At 41.8% G+C, this 16,275-nt stretch overlaps 1 protein-coding gene across 1 annotated transcript in view; it reads right to left on the bottom strand.

The window, feature by feature from the left end:
• The window catches only part of LOC147121989 (laminin subunit gamma-1-like), an 86,073-nt gene that overhangs the window by 14,626 nt on the left and 55,172 nt on the right, over positions 1–16,275 (bottom strand). The window contains exons 10-18 of the mRNA XM_085982603.1: positions 14,371–14,541; positions 12,844–13,077; positions 11,567–11,742; positions 10,216–10,372; positions 8,967–9,172; positions 5,896–5,972; positions 5,634–5,771; positions 4,672–4,816; positions 3,446–3,595 (exon numbers count right to left, since the gene is read on the bottom strand). Of these exons, the coding sequence (XP_085838729.1) occupies positions 3,446–3,595; positions 4,672–4,816; positions 5,634–5,771; positions 5,896–5,972; positions 8,967–9,172; positions 10,216–10,372; positions 11,567–11,742; positions 12,844–13,077; positions 14,371–14,541 (1,454 nt within the window). The remainder of the gene's footprint in view (positions 1–3,445; positions 3,596–4,671; positions 4,817–5,633; positions 5,772–5,895; positions 5,973–8,966; positions 9,173–10,215; positions 10,373–11,566; positions 11,743–12,843; positions 13,078–14,370; positions 14,542–16,275) is intronic.

Raw genomic sequence — 16,275 nt, 5'->3', positions numbered from 1 at the left:
GCATGGAGAACAGCATGGCCTAAGGTCCATCGTTAACTTGAATTACCCACTGACCACTGCATCCAAATTCCCATTAACTGCTCCCATGAGCAAAGCTTTGTGCACAAGCACAAATTCATAATATATACCCTCTAGCATCCAGCATTTCTGTTCAGTAATCAACAGGCAAAATGCATACGTGAGACATTCAGTATAACCATTGCAGAGAATTTAGCTCTTGTTCGGATATAATTGAGTAAAACTATAGCTAGTGTCAAAAATCCTGGGATGAAGGGGTTGTCTTATGAGGAAAGGATGAGCAGGTTGGACCTATACTCATTGGAGTTTAGAAGAATGAGAGGTGATCTTATTGAAGCATATAATATTCTTTGGGGGATTGTCAGGGTAGATGCCAAGAGGATGTTTCCCCTCGTGGGGGAATCTAGAACTAGGGGGCATAGTTTCAGAATAAGATGGAGATGAGGAGGAATTTCTTCTCTCAGAGGGTTGTGAATCTTTGGAATTCTCTACCCCAGGGAGCAGTGGAGGCGGAGTCATTGAATATATTCAAGGGTGAGATAGACAGATTTTTGAACTACAGGGAAGACAGGGGTTATGGGGAACAGGTAGAAAAGTGGAGTTGAAGCCAAGATCAGATCAGCCATGATCTTATTAAATGGCAAAGCAGGTCGAGGGACCGAATGGCCTACTCCTGCTCCTATTTCTTATGTTCTTATGTTCTATGTTCTTATTGTGGAGGTATAGCACAAAGGTAGAGCATTTGACTGCAGATTAAGGGGTCAATGGTTCAAATCCGGGTGCCCCCATAATAATGGCCTATATGTTTGCGGCTAACATAAAAGGGAATCCAAAGGTCTTCTATAGTCATAATAACAGTAAAAGGGGTGTCAGAGGAACGGTGGGGCCAATTAGGGACCAAAATGGAGAACTATTGGTGGAGGCAAAAGGCATGGCTGAGGTACTAAATGAGTACGTCGCATTGGTGTTTGCCAAGGAAGAGGACTTTGCCAAAGCTATAGTAAACAAGAAGGTTACTGAGATACTGGATGAGATAAATATAAAGAGGAGGTACTAAAAAGGCTGGCAGTAATTAAAGTGGATAAGTCACCCGGTCTGGATGGGATGCATCCTAGGTTGCTGAGGGAAGTAAGGGTAGAAATTGTGGAGGTGCTGGCCACAATCTTCCAATCCTCCTTAGATACAGGGGTGATGCCAAAGGACTGGAGGATTGCAAATGTTACACCCTTGTTCAAAAAAGGGGAGAAAGATAAACCTGGCAATTACAGGTCAGTCAGTTTAACGTCGGTGGAGGGGAAGCTTTTAGAAACAATAATCCGCGATAAAATTAACAGTCACCTGGACAAGCGTGAACTAATAAAGGAGAGCCAGCATAGATTTGTTAAGGACAAATCGTAGTTCACTAACTTGATTGAGTTTTTTGATGAGGTAACAGAGAGTGTGGATGAGGGCAGATGATGTGTATATGGACTTTCAAAAGGCATTTGATAAAGTGCCACATATTAGGCTTGTTAGCAATAGTGAAGCCCATGGGATAAAAAGGGGCAGTAGCAGCATGGATACAAAATTGGCTAAGGGATAGAAAACAGCGTTGTGGTGAATAGCTGTTTTTCGGACTGGAAGGAGGTATAAAGTGGCATTCCCCAAGGTTCAGTACTAAGACCACTGCTGTTTTTGATATACATTAATGACTTGGACTTGGGGGTACAGGGCACAGTTTCGAAACTTGCAGATGACACAAAACTTGGAAGTGTAGTAAACAGTGAGGAAGATAGTAATAGACTTCAAGGAGACATAGGCAGGCTGGTGGAATGGGTGGACACAGGGCAGATGAAATTCAGTGCAGAGACTTGTGAGGTGATACATTTTGGTAGAAAGAATGAGGAGAGACAATACATGCTAAATGGGACAATTTTAAAGGGGGTGCAAGAAGAGAGAGAACTGGGGGTGTTTATGTACAAATCTTTGAAGGTGGCAGGACAGGTTAACAAAGCAGTTAATAAAGCATATGGGATCCTGGTTTTATAAATAGAGGCATAGAGCTCGAATTTCCAAGCCCCGTGGAGGCGGGTTTGGAGGCGGGAGTGGGGGGGAAAATTGCAGAATCGGTGGGCATGAACCCTTCCCGCCTCCATGCCCGTTTCCCAGGAGGCGGGTACCCGACCTGTGCTGGGAGCCACCTCCCCGAGGCGGGAAGGGGATTAGTGCCAATTAACTGCCTGTTAACAGGTAGTTAATAGGCAGTTTTTGGCCTAATCCCTATTTTTAGCCCTGAAGTGTGGGCTGCCCGACGGCTCCAAACCACGCCAAGTTAGCGAGGCAGACCATCGGGCTGAAGGGCTTGGAGGGTTCGAGATGTTGGCCACAAGTTGACGGAGGCGGGACTACAACCCAAAAAGTGGAAGTCCCGCCTCCATCACGTCCCCATTGACAAAATCCAGCCCATAGAGTACAAAAGCCAGGAAGTCATGCTAAAACTATATAAAACTTTAGTTCAGCCCCAGGTGGAGTATTGTGTCCAATTCTGGGCACCAAATTTTAGGAACGATGTGAAGGCTTTAGGGAGAGTACAGAAGAGGGATGAGGGATTACAGTTATGTGGATAGACTGGATAAGCTGGGGTTGTTCTTCTTGGAGCAGAGAAGGCTAAGAGATTTGATAGAGGTGTTTAAAATCATGAAGGGTTTAGATAGAGTAAATAAAAAGAAACTGTTTCCAGTGGTTGAAGGGTTGATAACGAGAGGGCACAGATTTAAGGTGGTTGGTAAAAGAACCAGCGGCGACATGAGGGAAAACCTTTTCTTGTAATGAGTGGGTAGGATTTGGAATGCACTGCCTGATAGGGTGATGGATACAGATTCAATAGTAGCCTTCAAAAGGGAATTGGATAAATACTTGAAGGTGAAAAAATTGCAGGGATATGGGGAAAGAGCAGGGGAGTGGGACTAACTGGATTGCTCTTCGAAAGAGCCAGTACAGATTCAATGGGTCGAATGGCCTCCTTCTGTTCTGTACTATTCTATGATTTTATGACTTGGGTTTGTGATGGTAACCGGGTAACCCAATAGAGCTTTAACTCTCTTCTTTTATAATGGCCAGTATACCAAAAGGCTTACAAGATAGTACTGGCCAAATAGAATGTTTTATTATTTCAAAATCAATAGCTCATGCTCTACAATAATGTTATTACAGCAATGTTACCTCATGAATGTGAAGGCCCCAGTTTAGAAGCACACTATTAACAGGTACAATGTCTTTATTCCTAGTGAAGGAAGCCAGCTATACAACAATGCATAAGTTTTGTCACAATAACATCACATGTAAGAAGCACGATCGTTCTCATATCATGCTGTACAACAAAACAACATATCAAGCAAATCTTCCCCAGCAACCTCCTTAGTTATCACAACTGTGGTGAAGGGCTTACGTTTTGCTCTATTTCTCCTTTGTCTAAAAGGTTCCTGACGTCTCTCTGGAAATCACGCACATCGTTCTTCAATCTTTCGTATAATTCAAGTTTTCTGTTCAGCTCAAGTTCTATGGCAGTTTCTTTGACCGCGAGTTGATTTGCCTCATTCTGAGGGGCAAAAAAAAAACTTTGCATTTTGATTTCCCCTAGCAAACTTCTGGAATTTCTAGGCATGTTTATGAATAATGTTTATTATACATTTCAACGTTGTCTCTATTTGTTCTCTATTTATTCCCACTTTCGCAGCTGCTCTTGTCCAGCTGGGCTTTGCCACGAAACAACAGGAGTGGAGAGGATGAAAGAACCGCCATGAAATAGCGACCGTATTTTTGTAATAAATTTGAAATAAACTTTCAAACGGCCCTGCTACACTGAAAAAAGATTCAGTGCTCATCCATCCGGTGTCCCTTATGTTGGGGAGGGGGAAGGTCAACGTTTAAATAGGTTCATCATGACCCCAAAGGAATCAAGTCAACAAACGAATTCTTAATGATAAAAAAAACTAACACCTTTCATGAAGGAATTAACTCTTGCAAGCGCCAGTAGCCCTCTGTTAATGAAGTGACTGCCTTTGCCTGTCTGAAACTAGAGAGTAGGTGGCGGCAGATTATTCAACCATTAAGGCGTCACAGCTGGGCCTGATGCTGTTCTCACCTGACATCCATACATCCAACCGGATTAACTATATAGTGATCAGCAGTGAGAAGCTGGATCATTCTGAACCCTCCCAAGCCTCGGGACACTGAACCCAATTGTAGCACCTCCCCTCTACCCCAGCTGAGATCAGCTACCTCAGCACAAACCAGGGATCAGATCTGAGCTCCCCCCCCCACCCAACTGATCTTTATGGATTCATACCACATTGATTTACTGAGGCATTTGGGGGAATTACAGAGGCCCAAGAACTGCTACCTTAGTCCCATGTAAACAAGAGAAAAGTCTTAAGAATAAGTTCACAATCATTGTTAATGAATGGATAAGTAATTAAAATAAAACAGAAATTATGGGCATACTCTTTAGTTTGTCTCCCACTGACTTTCTCACTGCTTCCAAAGCTGCTCGGTGCCCAGTTGCTTTGAGATGGGAGATTCCACCTGTTGACCCAGCTCCATGAACTAATGAAACTAATCACCAGTATGGATTACCTCCCACCTCCAATAAACAGCCTTGCAAAGATTACTTACCTCAAGGGCAGTTATGTCAATCGTAGGCAAGTTGTTCAGCTCATTGTAGATCCTCTGCGCCCTCTCACTAGCTCTCTGTGTTTTTGTAGTTATTCTGTTTGCTTGTTCGTCTAGATCCTCTGCCAGATCACTGTTCTGCTTAGACCTAACAAAATGAGATCTCTTAGAGTCGTGCAAAAAAAATACATGCAGTGGAGCCTCCATTATCAGAACTTCAATTAAATGCCAGAATTTTCACAGGGTAATTCTTTGCACAAGACATTGCCTCGTTAAATAGCCCACTAATATATCTTCCATTAGTTATATTTCATTTTCTTTTCTTGGTGATTAAACAGCATAATGTTCCCTTTATCATTTGCATTATACTTGGCTTCATTCCCATACTCAGGGTATTACTGCGCCATACGTGTAAAATCACATCTTGGACCCTTGACTATCTACAAATTATCCAGCTGGGATTGGGGGGTCCCTCCACGGTCAGATAATAGAGCTTCCACTGTACTGTTTACAGTTCTTTTGGTAATAAAGAAACAGTTGTAGCTACTCTTTCCTTAACAATGCTTCATAATTAGCACATTTTCTGTACGGCCCCAGGAGTAGTTTTATGGAGAGCATGGGCTACATTGCAGATCAATCAGTGCATGCTTCATTGGTGATGAGTAACACTCAACTCATTGTAGTCCAAGGCTCAACCATAAGCTGCTTGTCTGGGTTATATGCATTTTGACTGGATCCATTACCAAATCATAAGTGCATTTTTTTTTTGCATTTGCAACATCAATTTAAAACATTAATGGTTTCAGCTGAACATCAATTAAAACTATGAAGAATTGTTTCCAATCAAAAGATTACTTATAGTCAAAATATGGAGAATGCTTACATGAGATGAAAGAACATTGTGTAATACAAGCATTCAAATTAGTATTCTCGGATATTTCCCATCGAAACTTGCTCCCACTTACTGCTGATTTAGTAGGTTGATGGACTGTGTGGTTTTCCGATCGTCTTTGATTGCTTGAGTAATTAATTCAAGGGCTTCAAAGGATGACTTGTTGGCAGTTCTGCTGAACTGTTCTATGTTATCTGCATCTCTCACATGCCTGAATAAAGAAAAACAAAAAGATAAAAGAAAAGTTCTTAATATTTTGCTATGAAGTCGTGAAATGAAACTGGTAATGGGAAACTTAGTGGGAATAGGGATGTAAATAAAAAGACCTCTCTTACTTAGCCGCCAGTCTATGAGCCTCAGCTGCTAGGCCCGCCAGGTTGCTGCCTCCAACAGGACCTGTTGGTAATGATGGCTGTAAGAAATAACAAATGTTTATCACAGTGGCAACAAAATCTCAGCTTCCCAAACATTAAAAATTAACAATATAAATCCTCCTCCTCCCTGAAGGTGCTGAATCGTGCTTTCTCTGGATGTTGGCAATCCTCTGTTACCTTTCCCAAGTGCCCGTTCTCAATAGGGAAGGAATCACAGCTGCCTGACCTGGATCCTGACAGCCACATGAACACACTTTCCAGCAGGTGTCACTCTATACCAATCAGGAGCAAAATCCTTGGGTCATTTTCTCCCCTCGCGCTCTGATGCTAATTTAGAGCTACTGAAGTTAATTATGGTACCAGGCCAGCTCAGATCAGCTAACTCAGCACAAAACAGGGATTAAATCTGGGACCATCCTGGTCTGTATGGCTCAGTTTCACAATGATCAGTGCAACTTTCCATTGGAGTTACTGGGAAGCTTTTACATTTTTTTAGGAGAACCAGTATTGAAGATTATAATATAATTTGATGTCATGCCACCAAGATTTCTACTAATACCACATGGTTCAATGATACCATGTAATTTTCATATACAGTTCTTGCATTAAATCTGCATCATAACAAGGGACGGTGTTATAACAAGGGACAGTGTTGTAACAAGGGACAGTGTCATAGCAAGGGACAGTGTCATAGCAAGGGACAGTGTTATAACAAGGGACAGTGTTATAACTAGGGACAGTGTTATAACTAGGGACAGTGTTATAATAAGGGACAGTGTTATAATAAGGGACAGTGTCATAGCAAGGGACAGTGTCATAACTAGGGACAGTGTCATAGCAAGGGACAGTGTCATAGCAAGGGACAGTGTCATAGCAAGGGGCAGTGTTATAACTAGGGACAGTGTTATAACAAGGGACAGTCATAGCAAGGGACAGTGTCATAGCAGGTTCCAGTGCCATAGCAGGTTACAGTGTCATAGCAAGGGACAGTGTGATAACAAGGGGCAGTGTCATAGTGTGAAGGGATAGCCACATTCAGAAAAATACACCATCCTATAAACAGAATTTTGACTTTATTAAAACATGACATACTGGGTCTGGAAGTCTGGAAGCCTTAACAAACAAAAACTGTAAACAGCATACAAGCTTTTGAGATAAGATGAGTTGTTGACACTCAAACAATAGCCCTATTGAAGCAGAGGGTTACAGCTTCCAGAAAGTCTGAGCTTTGGAGGGAACACAATGGAATGACCAGTTAAAAGTGTCGTAAACCAACACTTCAGGAAAGAAACACATAAAATTAAAGAAACATGTGCCTTTGTAAAAATAACATCAAATGAAACACGGGAGGCAACAATCATTACATTGTTTTTCGGTTAAACTTGGAACACCTAGGAGATACGAAGTCTGTAATACAACCAACTGAGGTAGCTAAGAAGACAATAAAATACCCGGTTGAAGTGTTTATAATTTACATGTTGTAAACAGATACAAACAGAAGACCTTCATAAGAATGGTATCAAATAGAACCACTGCTGTCATATTGTTTTTATGATAAGTTTTGAACACCTAAAGGAGAGACATGAGTCTGAATGCTGCAAGCTGAACTGACTGTAAGAAGAGCAGGGGTCAACAGAAAAATGACTAGAGATAATTAGCTTACATCAGCAGAAAACTTCAAAGGCTATACCACTGAAAAAAGGTTATAAAAATTGGACTTTCAAATAGGAAGACAGAATTCGCTGGAAGGGGCAAAGTGATTCTCGGCTTCAGAGGCTCTGTAAGCCTACAACTCTTTGAGTCTCGGGTAATCAAAGGTATTTGATTTTGGTGGATATTCTGGAATAAGACTAAGAAATGTAAAAACGTAACGAAGTTAAGATTTGAGAATAAGGATCTCTGATAATAAGAATTGTAAGTTTTCTGTATTTGGAACTGTTAATATTGCAATTGAATCACCAGCTGTAAGTTACATTTCGGTTCTTTAATAAATCTATATTTTTTTAGAATTGTCTCACATAGTACTTCTGTATCAAACTCGCGAACTCAACCTCTGTACACTCTTTGGTGAGGAGTTGCAGAATTCTGGGGGAGTTTTCCAGACCCTCATAGTATCCGGAAGGTTACAGTCTAGTTAAACTTATTAAAAGTGCTATCTGGAGGACAATAACATCTTCAGGTTGTTCCTTTCCTTTAGAGAGAGATAGTCTGGACCTTTAGACCCAATAAAGCATCTCTAGGATTCGGCTACCTCTAACTTTAGTTGAAGGTGAAAGTCTGAGGAATACGCCTGATCCGGGGTAGCCCGAAAAGGGCTAGGACTAGTAATTATCCCTTCAATAGCAAGGGACAGTGTCATAGCAAAGGACAGTGTCATAGCAAGTTACAGTGTCATAGCAAGGGACAGTGTCATAACAAGGGACAGTGTTATAACAAGGGACAGTGTCATAGCAAGGGACAGTGTCATAGCAAGGGTCAGTCATAGCAAGGGACAGTGTCATAACAAGGGACAGTGTCATAACAAGGGACAGTGTCATAGCAAGGGACAGTGTCATAGCAAGGGTCAGTCATAGCAAGGGACAGTGTCATAACAAGGGACAGTGTTATAAGAAGGGACAGTGTTATAACAAATGACAGTGTTATAACAAGGGACAGTCATAGCAAGGGACAGTGTCATAGCAAGGGACAGTGTCATAACAAGGGACAGTGTTATTAGAAGGGACAGTGTTATGACAAGGGACAGTGTAATAACAAGGGACAGTGTCAAAGCAAGGGACAGTGTTATAACAAGGGACATTGTCATAGCAAAGGACAGTGTTATAACAAGCATGCCTCACAACATTTACCATTGGAACTAGGTTTGGGAATTAAAAAATGTTTTAAATGCCTGCGCTGCCCTGGATGTATTCCCTATGTTGACAATATTGGTGTCTTTACTGTAGCTCTTTCTGTTTTGTAAACACGAGGGCTACTGACTAAGCTTTTACCTTCAAATAATAAGAAAATACCCTTTTTGACTCATGAGGACTTACCATCTGGCCCATATGTGTCCTGCTTTCCTGGATCTTTGTCCTGACATTGCTTAGCAACCTATCTGTATTTCGGACACGATCTTCGTACGTTACTGTTAATCTTCTCGTCTCATCAACAGATTTCCCGATATTGTTCAGACGATATGTCTCAGCACCCAGCTTCTTGTTAAGATTTTTCAATTGGTCAAGATTGTTTTCATCATCCACTATAGAAAGAGTCAGATCATTACTGCTGAGGCCAGATACTGTACATTCTTGAAGTTGTGTCACTTCCACCTGGTAAATGCACCGTCTAGTGTGGTACTGTGCCACATAGACCAGGAAGATCCCAGGTTCAATCTGTGTTAAATTAGTTGATCTCAGCTGACCATTGGTAAGGGAGCTAATGTTGACCTCAGCACTTCTGAGCTCAGCAGGGGGAAAGTATCAGCCAGTGTGCCCGAGCCTGATTGCTATCCCTGCTGGAAAGTGCCCAAGTGTAGATGTTAGATGGATATCAGGATTGGGCTTGACGGTGCTGCTTCTTATGGCCAAATAGCTAGCTGAATCTGCCAAGGATCACATTTGAAAAATGGCCACTCAGATGAGTTACTGGAGGGCAGTTAGTGTCATACGAACATATGAAAATGACAGGCAGGACAAGTCTATCATGCCTGCCCCACACTCATTTTGCCTGAAGCATCATGACGACATACTTCCCACCCTCCCATCCCACAGCCATTTAATCTCCTGGGAGAGGCAAATAAACAGATTTTTTAAAACAGGGCCAATGAGGAAAAAAGAACCTATGGAAAATTCCTCTCTGTCCCCCTCAGGCAATCAAAGGGTCCAGGGAACTGTACTCCAACATGCATCAGCGTCTTCAGGAAAGGAGCAGACAAAATTGGGGAAAGAAACAAAAAATACCTTCCAGAGTGGTTTTTACACCAAATCTGAACCAATGAGCCCTGATCAACCTCAACAATCTAACACTGACAGAAAGCAAGACTCACCCAAGAGGTAAAGTCAGAAGACAGCCAACCCGCATTTTTCACACACAGTTACTAAGAGATGGCCTAACAGTGGCCTAGGGCAGGTCTCTTCTCAGTCAAGGACAGACCCATTAGATTGCGATAGAGGAGGGGAGAAATGTAAGGAGATGAAACAAAAATGAAGTGGGGGGGGGGGGAATTATTTTATGTTTTTATCTTATCTATAAAGCCTTACAACTTTTTAAATGTTTTGTTACAAAGCCAAAATGAGAGTTTACTTTCAGTTTCCTTAGCTTCAGTCATCATTTTGTTGACGATCGTTGATGCTTGCCTCAGTCTTGCCTCAAAGTCCTTGTCATTTGCTGGGCTCCCATTTGTCTTCACTTTTGAGATTAGAATTTCCAGATCTCTGACCACATTCTTGTGTTTCAACACCTGAACAGCAGATACAGAACAGGGAGTGAAAAACATTCAACAAGAAACCAAAAAATAACCAACTATCAGCCAGTAAACATTTCTCATTATCTAAAATCTCACCTCTTGAAAACAGAACTATAGATTTTCATTTTAAAAATCTCTGGCGGGATAATAACCGGATGAAGCCAGAGACAACTTTAAGAAGGACAGCCATTTCACACTGGCAGTGGCTGGGAGCACAGAAAGACCTGGAGTAATTGTGTTAGGGTAACAGTGGACAAGTCACAGACATCCCATAATCTGATGAATGGTCCAGCAATGCTGATTTAAAGCATAATCATCTTTAATTCTAAGGGATGCTTGCATGCCTTAATTTGGAATTTCCAATTTTTGTTGTCCCTTAGTTATGGGGAAATCGCAAACAAGTGTATGAAGAGCATAGTTGGAATTTTGTTAGAAATAGTGAGTTCTTTTGAAAGTTTTAGCTACAAATTACCTTCACTGCATTGTTCTATCTGAGCAACGAGGAATGACAGGGAACATAAGCTAACTGTCATTTCAAGGTATGAAGTAGTCAAAGCCTCAGGGTTTAAAATGCATCAGTGGAAATGTTAAAATGAAGTGTGAAGGATACAGCGGATCAGTTATGAAAACCCGTGGGCTGTGATTTATTTTCCATGAGTGGGCTATCCTGATAACTTATGAGTGATGAAGTTAAGTGATGGGGGGGTGATGGCTCCCTCTGTTCCATTGTGGCTTGCTTCCATTGTGACTCCAGGCAGTTTGAGTCCCAACCTTAATACTTGGCAATGGAGTTCTCAAATGTTTATGTCTGCTTTTTTACAAAATCTGTTTCCCTTATCCACTCCCAATTTTCAATCGGCCTCTCTTTAATTTAACTTCCATACACGAAGATGAACTTAAAGAAGGAATATGAGCTAAGTTCCACGCTTTCATCAGGCCCCAAATGTTTACGCTGATTTTCCCTTGTTTGCTCAGATTTTTCTGTCTGGCATATGCTAATAAGATTGGCAATAAGATTGGTGTAAAAACAGGCATAACTTTCAGCATAATTCCATGTAAGCGCAAATGAGGAAATTCCAGTCCTACAGTTTTAAAAAGAAAAGCTAACTGAGTCTTCTCTTAGCCAACACTTAAAGAGCAGTATTAGCTCCTCTTTAGACTCTTGTGCAGTTGGGGCCAGGTGCCTACCTTATCTTTTACTGCCAGGTAACAGTTCGGGCACTCCTGGCAGCCTGTGGTCCTATTGTAATAGGTGTTTCCTGCACACTGGTTACACCGATCTCCAAACACTCCTGGCTTGCAATCACATGTGCCATCGCTCCTGCACTGTAAGGACCAAGAACCACTTGGGTCACAGTTACACGCTGCAAAAGTAACATCATTTTTTATTAAAGGTCTGTTCCTTCATTTCCTTTCATATAAAAGCATAACAATTCTCAGGTAAAAAGAAAAAAGAACAGGAATATTGGAAATTTGAAACAAAAGGCAGAAAGTGCACAGCAGGGCTCGCATTCCTTTATTTCATAATGATTAGTTAAATATTGAAACATAGTTTTCCATACAAGCAATCCCAGCCCAGGCATTGGTATCAAACCCATTTTAGTACAGGAGACAAGAAGAAGTGGGGCTGCATTTTCTTGCACTATCTTGCCTGAAATCAGGAAGGAGAGCAGTGGAAACAGGGGGGGGGTGAAATTTGGTGGTGAAGCCTATGCTGCTTCACTGCCCTGACCTCGGTTACTCCCCCACCCCCCCACCGCCACCTCCACTGCTGCTGGATGCCCCTTCCCCACCACCACAATCAAATATCAGGGAGGCAGGTCTTGAATCCCTGTCAGAATTTCCGAGCTAAGTTACTGCCACTTCCCAGTTCCATCGTGTGGAAGGTGGCAGTAGGCCTCGGGAAGTGGCGATACACGCTCTGAGGTCCCCCATTAGAGGGAGAGGGTTTTGTAGCAGCCACTTCTTCCTCCCTTCTGACTGTCACTAAACTAACTGTGTAGGCCTGAGTCTTTGTCAAGGTTTACAATGCTGCCAATTCTCCTGTCTTAGGACTCTTCTGCCCCTTTAAATGCCCAGATGCCTCTTTTGGTGCTGCAGCAGAGGTCCCATTGCAGTACCACTGGGATTCTGCAACCAGGAACTAAAGGGTTCCCTCTTGGCAATGGGAATCCAGCTGGGTACCTGCCATGCACGGGTGATGAACCCAAACCTAGCAAACAGGGAAGAAAACCTCATCCTCAGTAATCTAAACTTAGTAACTCTAAAATACTTTTAATGTGAGAAAACATAAAATAAAATTGTATTTTAAAACAATTGAGAACATCAAGGATGGATTGCAACTTGCTTTAATGTAAAACTGGGCTTGCTTCGTGTAGATTTGTCGCACAGAAACAGTAAACTTTATGCCGTGGAATCTGTCTACATATAAACCAGCATATGTAAAGTTCAAAGACAATTCTTACGTTTGCACTTTTCAGATGGATTGGAAGCAAGTGCATTTCCATAAAAGCCAGCTTTACATCTCTCACAGTGAGGTCCTGCAGTGTTGTAGAGGCAGTCCCGACATTCTCCAGTCCACTGATCGCAGTTCCCAACTGAATTGGGATCAACGTTTCTGTTGCAGGCACAAGGTTGGCAGGATCTGCCTGACTGTGGGTAACCAAAGTATCCTTCCTCACACATTTCACACCGTTTACCTAGGGAATTTGTACAATAACATCAAGGAATGGAAACTACATGCATTTGAATGTTAAAGTATATATTAACTAAACAGAAAGCAAACCTAGTTACAAAGCCTGTCTATATTTTTCTCATAGTTGCACCCTGTCATGTTAAATTAAGTGTCAATGCAGGAGCAGCTAATCCTTCAGCAATCTGTATACTAAGGTGTGAATGGGGAAGAGTTTGGCTTGTCAGAACTCTATATAATGGCAATGAATGGGAAATGGTTTGGTACGTTTAAATTCTGTATAGTGACAGTGAATGGAAATGGGTTTGGTTCATTGTAATTCTTTCTAATGGTAGTGAATGAAAAAGGTATTTGGTTTGTTGGAATTCCATATAAATAGTAAAATTCTTAACAGAGTGGAATAGCAGTGAGATTTAGTGGTACAGATACACAGATTTGAGGTACAAACCATTATTGAAGCAAAGTCAATGAATCCTTTTAAAAGGGAATTATATAATTGCTTGATTATTCACCTCGTTTGCTGTTTGTGAAACCTTGCTATGCACAAGCTGATTGCCCATGTAACAACAGTGACGGCACTTCAAAAGTTGACTATTGACTGTAAGGCACTTTGGGTCATCCTGAGGACGTGAAAGGTGCTACATAAATACAATTTGTTTTCTTCTTTCATTAGATGGCAGTAGCCATTTAACCAAAGTTGCAGTATACACTTATTTGACACAGACTGTATAGGACTGTGTTATGAATAGCTTTTGGAACTTTAATTATCTGCCATAATGGAAGGGAGGAGAATCAAGTCCCCAGGATTTGGCTTTATATGTATTTTACAGCAGTATCCGATTTATAACATCCTATATCTACAGGAAAAACAGGTACAATACAAGTTACAAATGAAGCATTGTGAGGATTAATTCACTGCTGCAGGAGATGAAATACAAAGAACAAAGAAATTTAGTTAGCTGTGCAATGGGGCATCTTCTCAAGTAAGGCTTCATCCCAATAATATTCTAATGAACTTTCGAGAAGGCAGATAATTGGAATATGGATAATGAAAGTTCTACTGTACAGTTTTGCATTATGGGTACATTTTCCACAGGCATTTACATGCAAGTGTGTTAGACACATTAGGAAGCTGTGCCATTTATGTTGAATGCATAAAATCATATTAGTTCTAACCTTAGGTGTACGGTGAATGGTGCCTATTTGTGTAGAAGTACCCTGCAGTGGTGTTTCTTTCTGTTAGTGTTATTTTTAACAGCTTTTACATGGTTAAACCTGATAGGTTGTACCCAAGACTTACCCATCATTTTTGCTGGACAGCCCACACAAATTACCTCTGTTGTGCCTGCTGTCACAGTGCAACCTGTACCCCTTGGGCAAGGGCAAATCCTGCAGCCACTTGGTTCTGAAGAATCAGTGTAGTAACCGTGTGGGCAATTGTCTCTGGCATGATCATTGGAGAAACAGGAACCTAGCAGGCAACATGGAAGAGCACTTCATTAATAGTCAAAGATATTGATTGGACAAATGGGTACAAATGGGTACTATCCCCTTACTCAACATATATTAATCCAGTTTCTTTTTAAAGATGTCAATTGACACCAAGTCAACTACCTTCTCTGAGAGTTTGTTCCACATCCACTATCCTGTGGGGATCTCTAACCTTGCAGAAAACTTATGAATTCTGTACTTGTGTCCTCTACTCCTGTGTTCATTGTCCACGTTAAATACTTGCTGACTTCCACCTCATCTATATCTATATTATGAACACCTGTATCATGTCTCCCCTCAGTCTCCTTTTCCTCCAGCAAAAGTTTAGTCATTTGAGCTTATCTTGGTAATTTAGTCCCTTAAGGCCTGGAACCAGCCTGGTAATTGTTGTCTGGATCCTTTCTATCCTTTTTCTGGTAGGGTGCCCAAAACTGCACACCATACTCCAGAATTGGCCTTACTATTGAGCAGAGCAGTATAACATGTTCTGGCTTGTAGACCAATGCTCTACGGATGCACCTTAGTACTGTACCTGAATTACCTGATTGATAACCGCCTCACATATGAAATACTGGAAAATCCTTTCTTCATTTTCAACACACACGTAAGTTACCCCAGTCATAAATATTATGCAATATGTAAGAAATCTTAAAATTTGATCCTTCAGCAAACTCCGCCTTTGGACAAGTCACGGAGGAGGAGCTGGCAAGCATTATGATTAAATTTAATATACTTTTTTTATCTCTCTGTCTATCTCTGTAGGGGCTTTTTTTTTAACTAATATTGAATTATTAACTGTGAACCCTGATCACAACACTATCAGAACTGCCTAAAGAAGTTGTTGAGTCAAAGAGTGTGAGAGTGCTGAATTTATGATCAGCAGATTAAGTATTAAATCAGGGATGTTCCAGTGATGCATTTTTTAATCTATAAAGTGGCACTCGACTGAACACAAAAGCACAATTGTGGCAGAACCACTGAATGACTCTGGCTGACTGTATATAATTCTCTTTAACGATGTTCTAACACCAGCCTAAACCTGTACCATTGTGTTTTGTATATAGAGTTTGCATGTACGGGGCGCGGCCCCTTTAAGAGCGTGGGAAAACGCGGACAAACGCGATGACGTCACGTCGCAAACCACGGGACCGCCCAGGCAGTCCTCGTGGCATCTCCATTGGGTAAAGACCTGTTTAATTGTTCTCTGGTGTCGTTCTCAGTTATTCGTAGGAATTCGTTAATTCCTACATTGGTGACCCCGTTTTTGTGAACGTTTTCACAAAAGAAGAGCACAGCATGGAAGCAAACGCCGTTTCGTTGAAGCTACCGCAGTTCTGGGAGCAGCAAGCGCCCTCATGGTTTATTCAGGTCGAGGCTCAGTTCGCCCTGAGGAACATCGATGCGGATCAGACCAAGTATCTTTATGTGGTCTCCTCACTCGACAGCTCTACCGCCTCTCGGATCGTCAGCCTCCTCAAAAACCCCCCAACGGAGCGCAAGTATGAAACCCTCAAAGCGCGGTTACTGCAGGTTTTTGGGCTCACGAAATCGGAGCGCGCCCGTTGATTACTCGCTATGCCCGGGCTCGGGGACTCCAAGCCTTCAGAGTTGATGAGCCAAATGCTCACACTCCTGGGCTCAGAATGGGAATGTTTCCTATTCCGCGAGATTTTCCTCAGCCAACTGCCTGAACAGGTACAAGCTGCCCTGGCCA

The sequence above is a fragment of the Somniosus microcephalus genome, chromosome 3 (assembly GCF_052327205.1).
Source record: "Somniosus microcephalus isolate GS21.2 chromosome 3, FLI_Smic_1.0, whole genome shotgun sequence".
NCBI lineage: Eukaryota > Metazoa > Chordata > Chondrichthyes > Squaliformes > Somniosidae > Somniosus > Somniosus microcephalus.
Note: the sequence above shows the minus strand (reverse complement) of the source record. Positions and strands in the feature narration are given on the sequence as shown.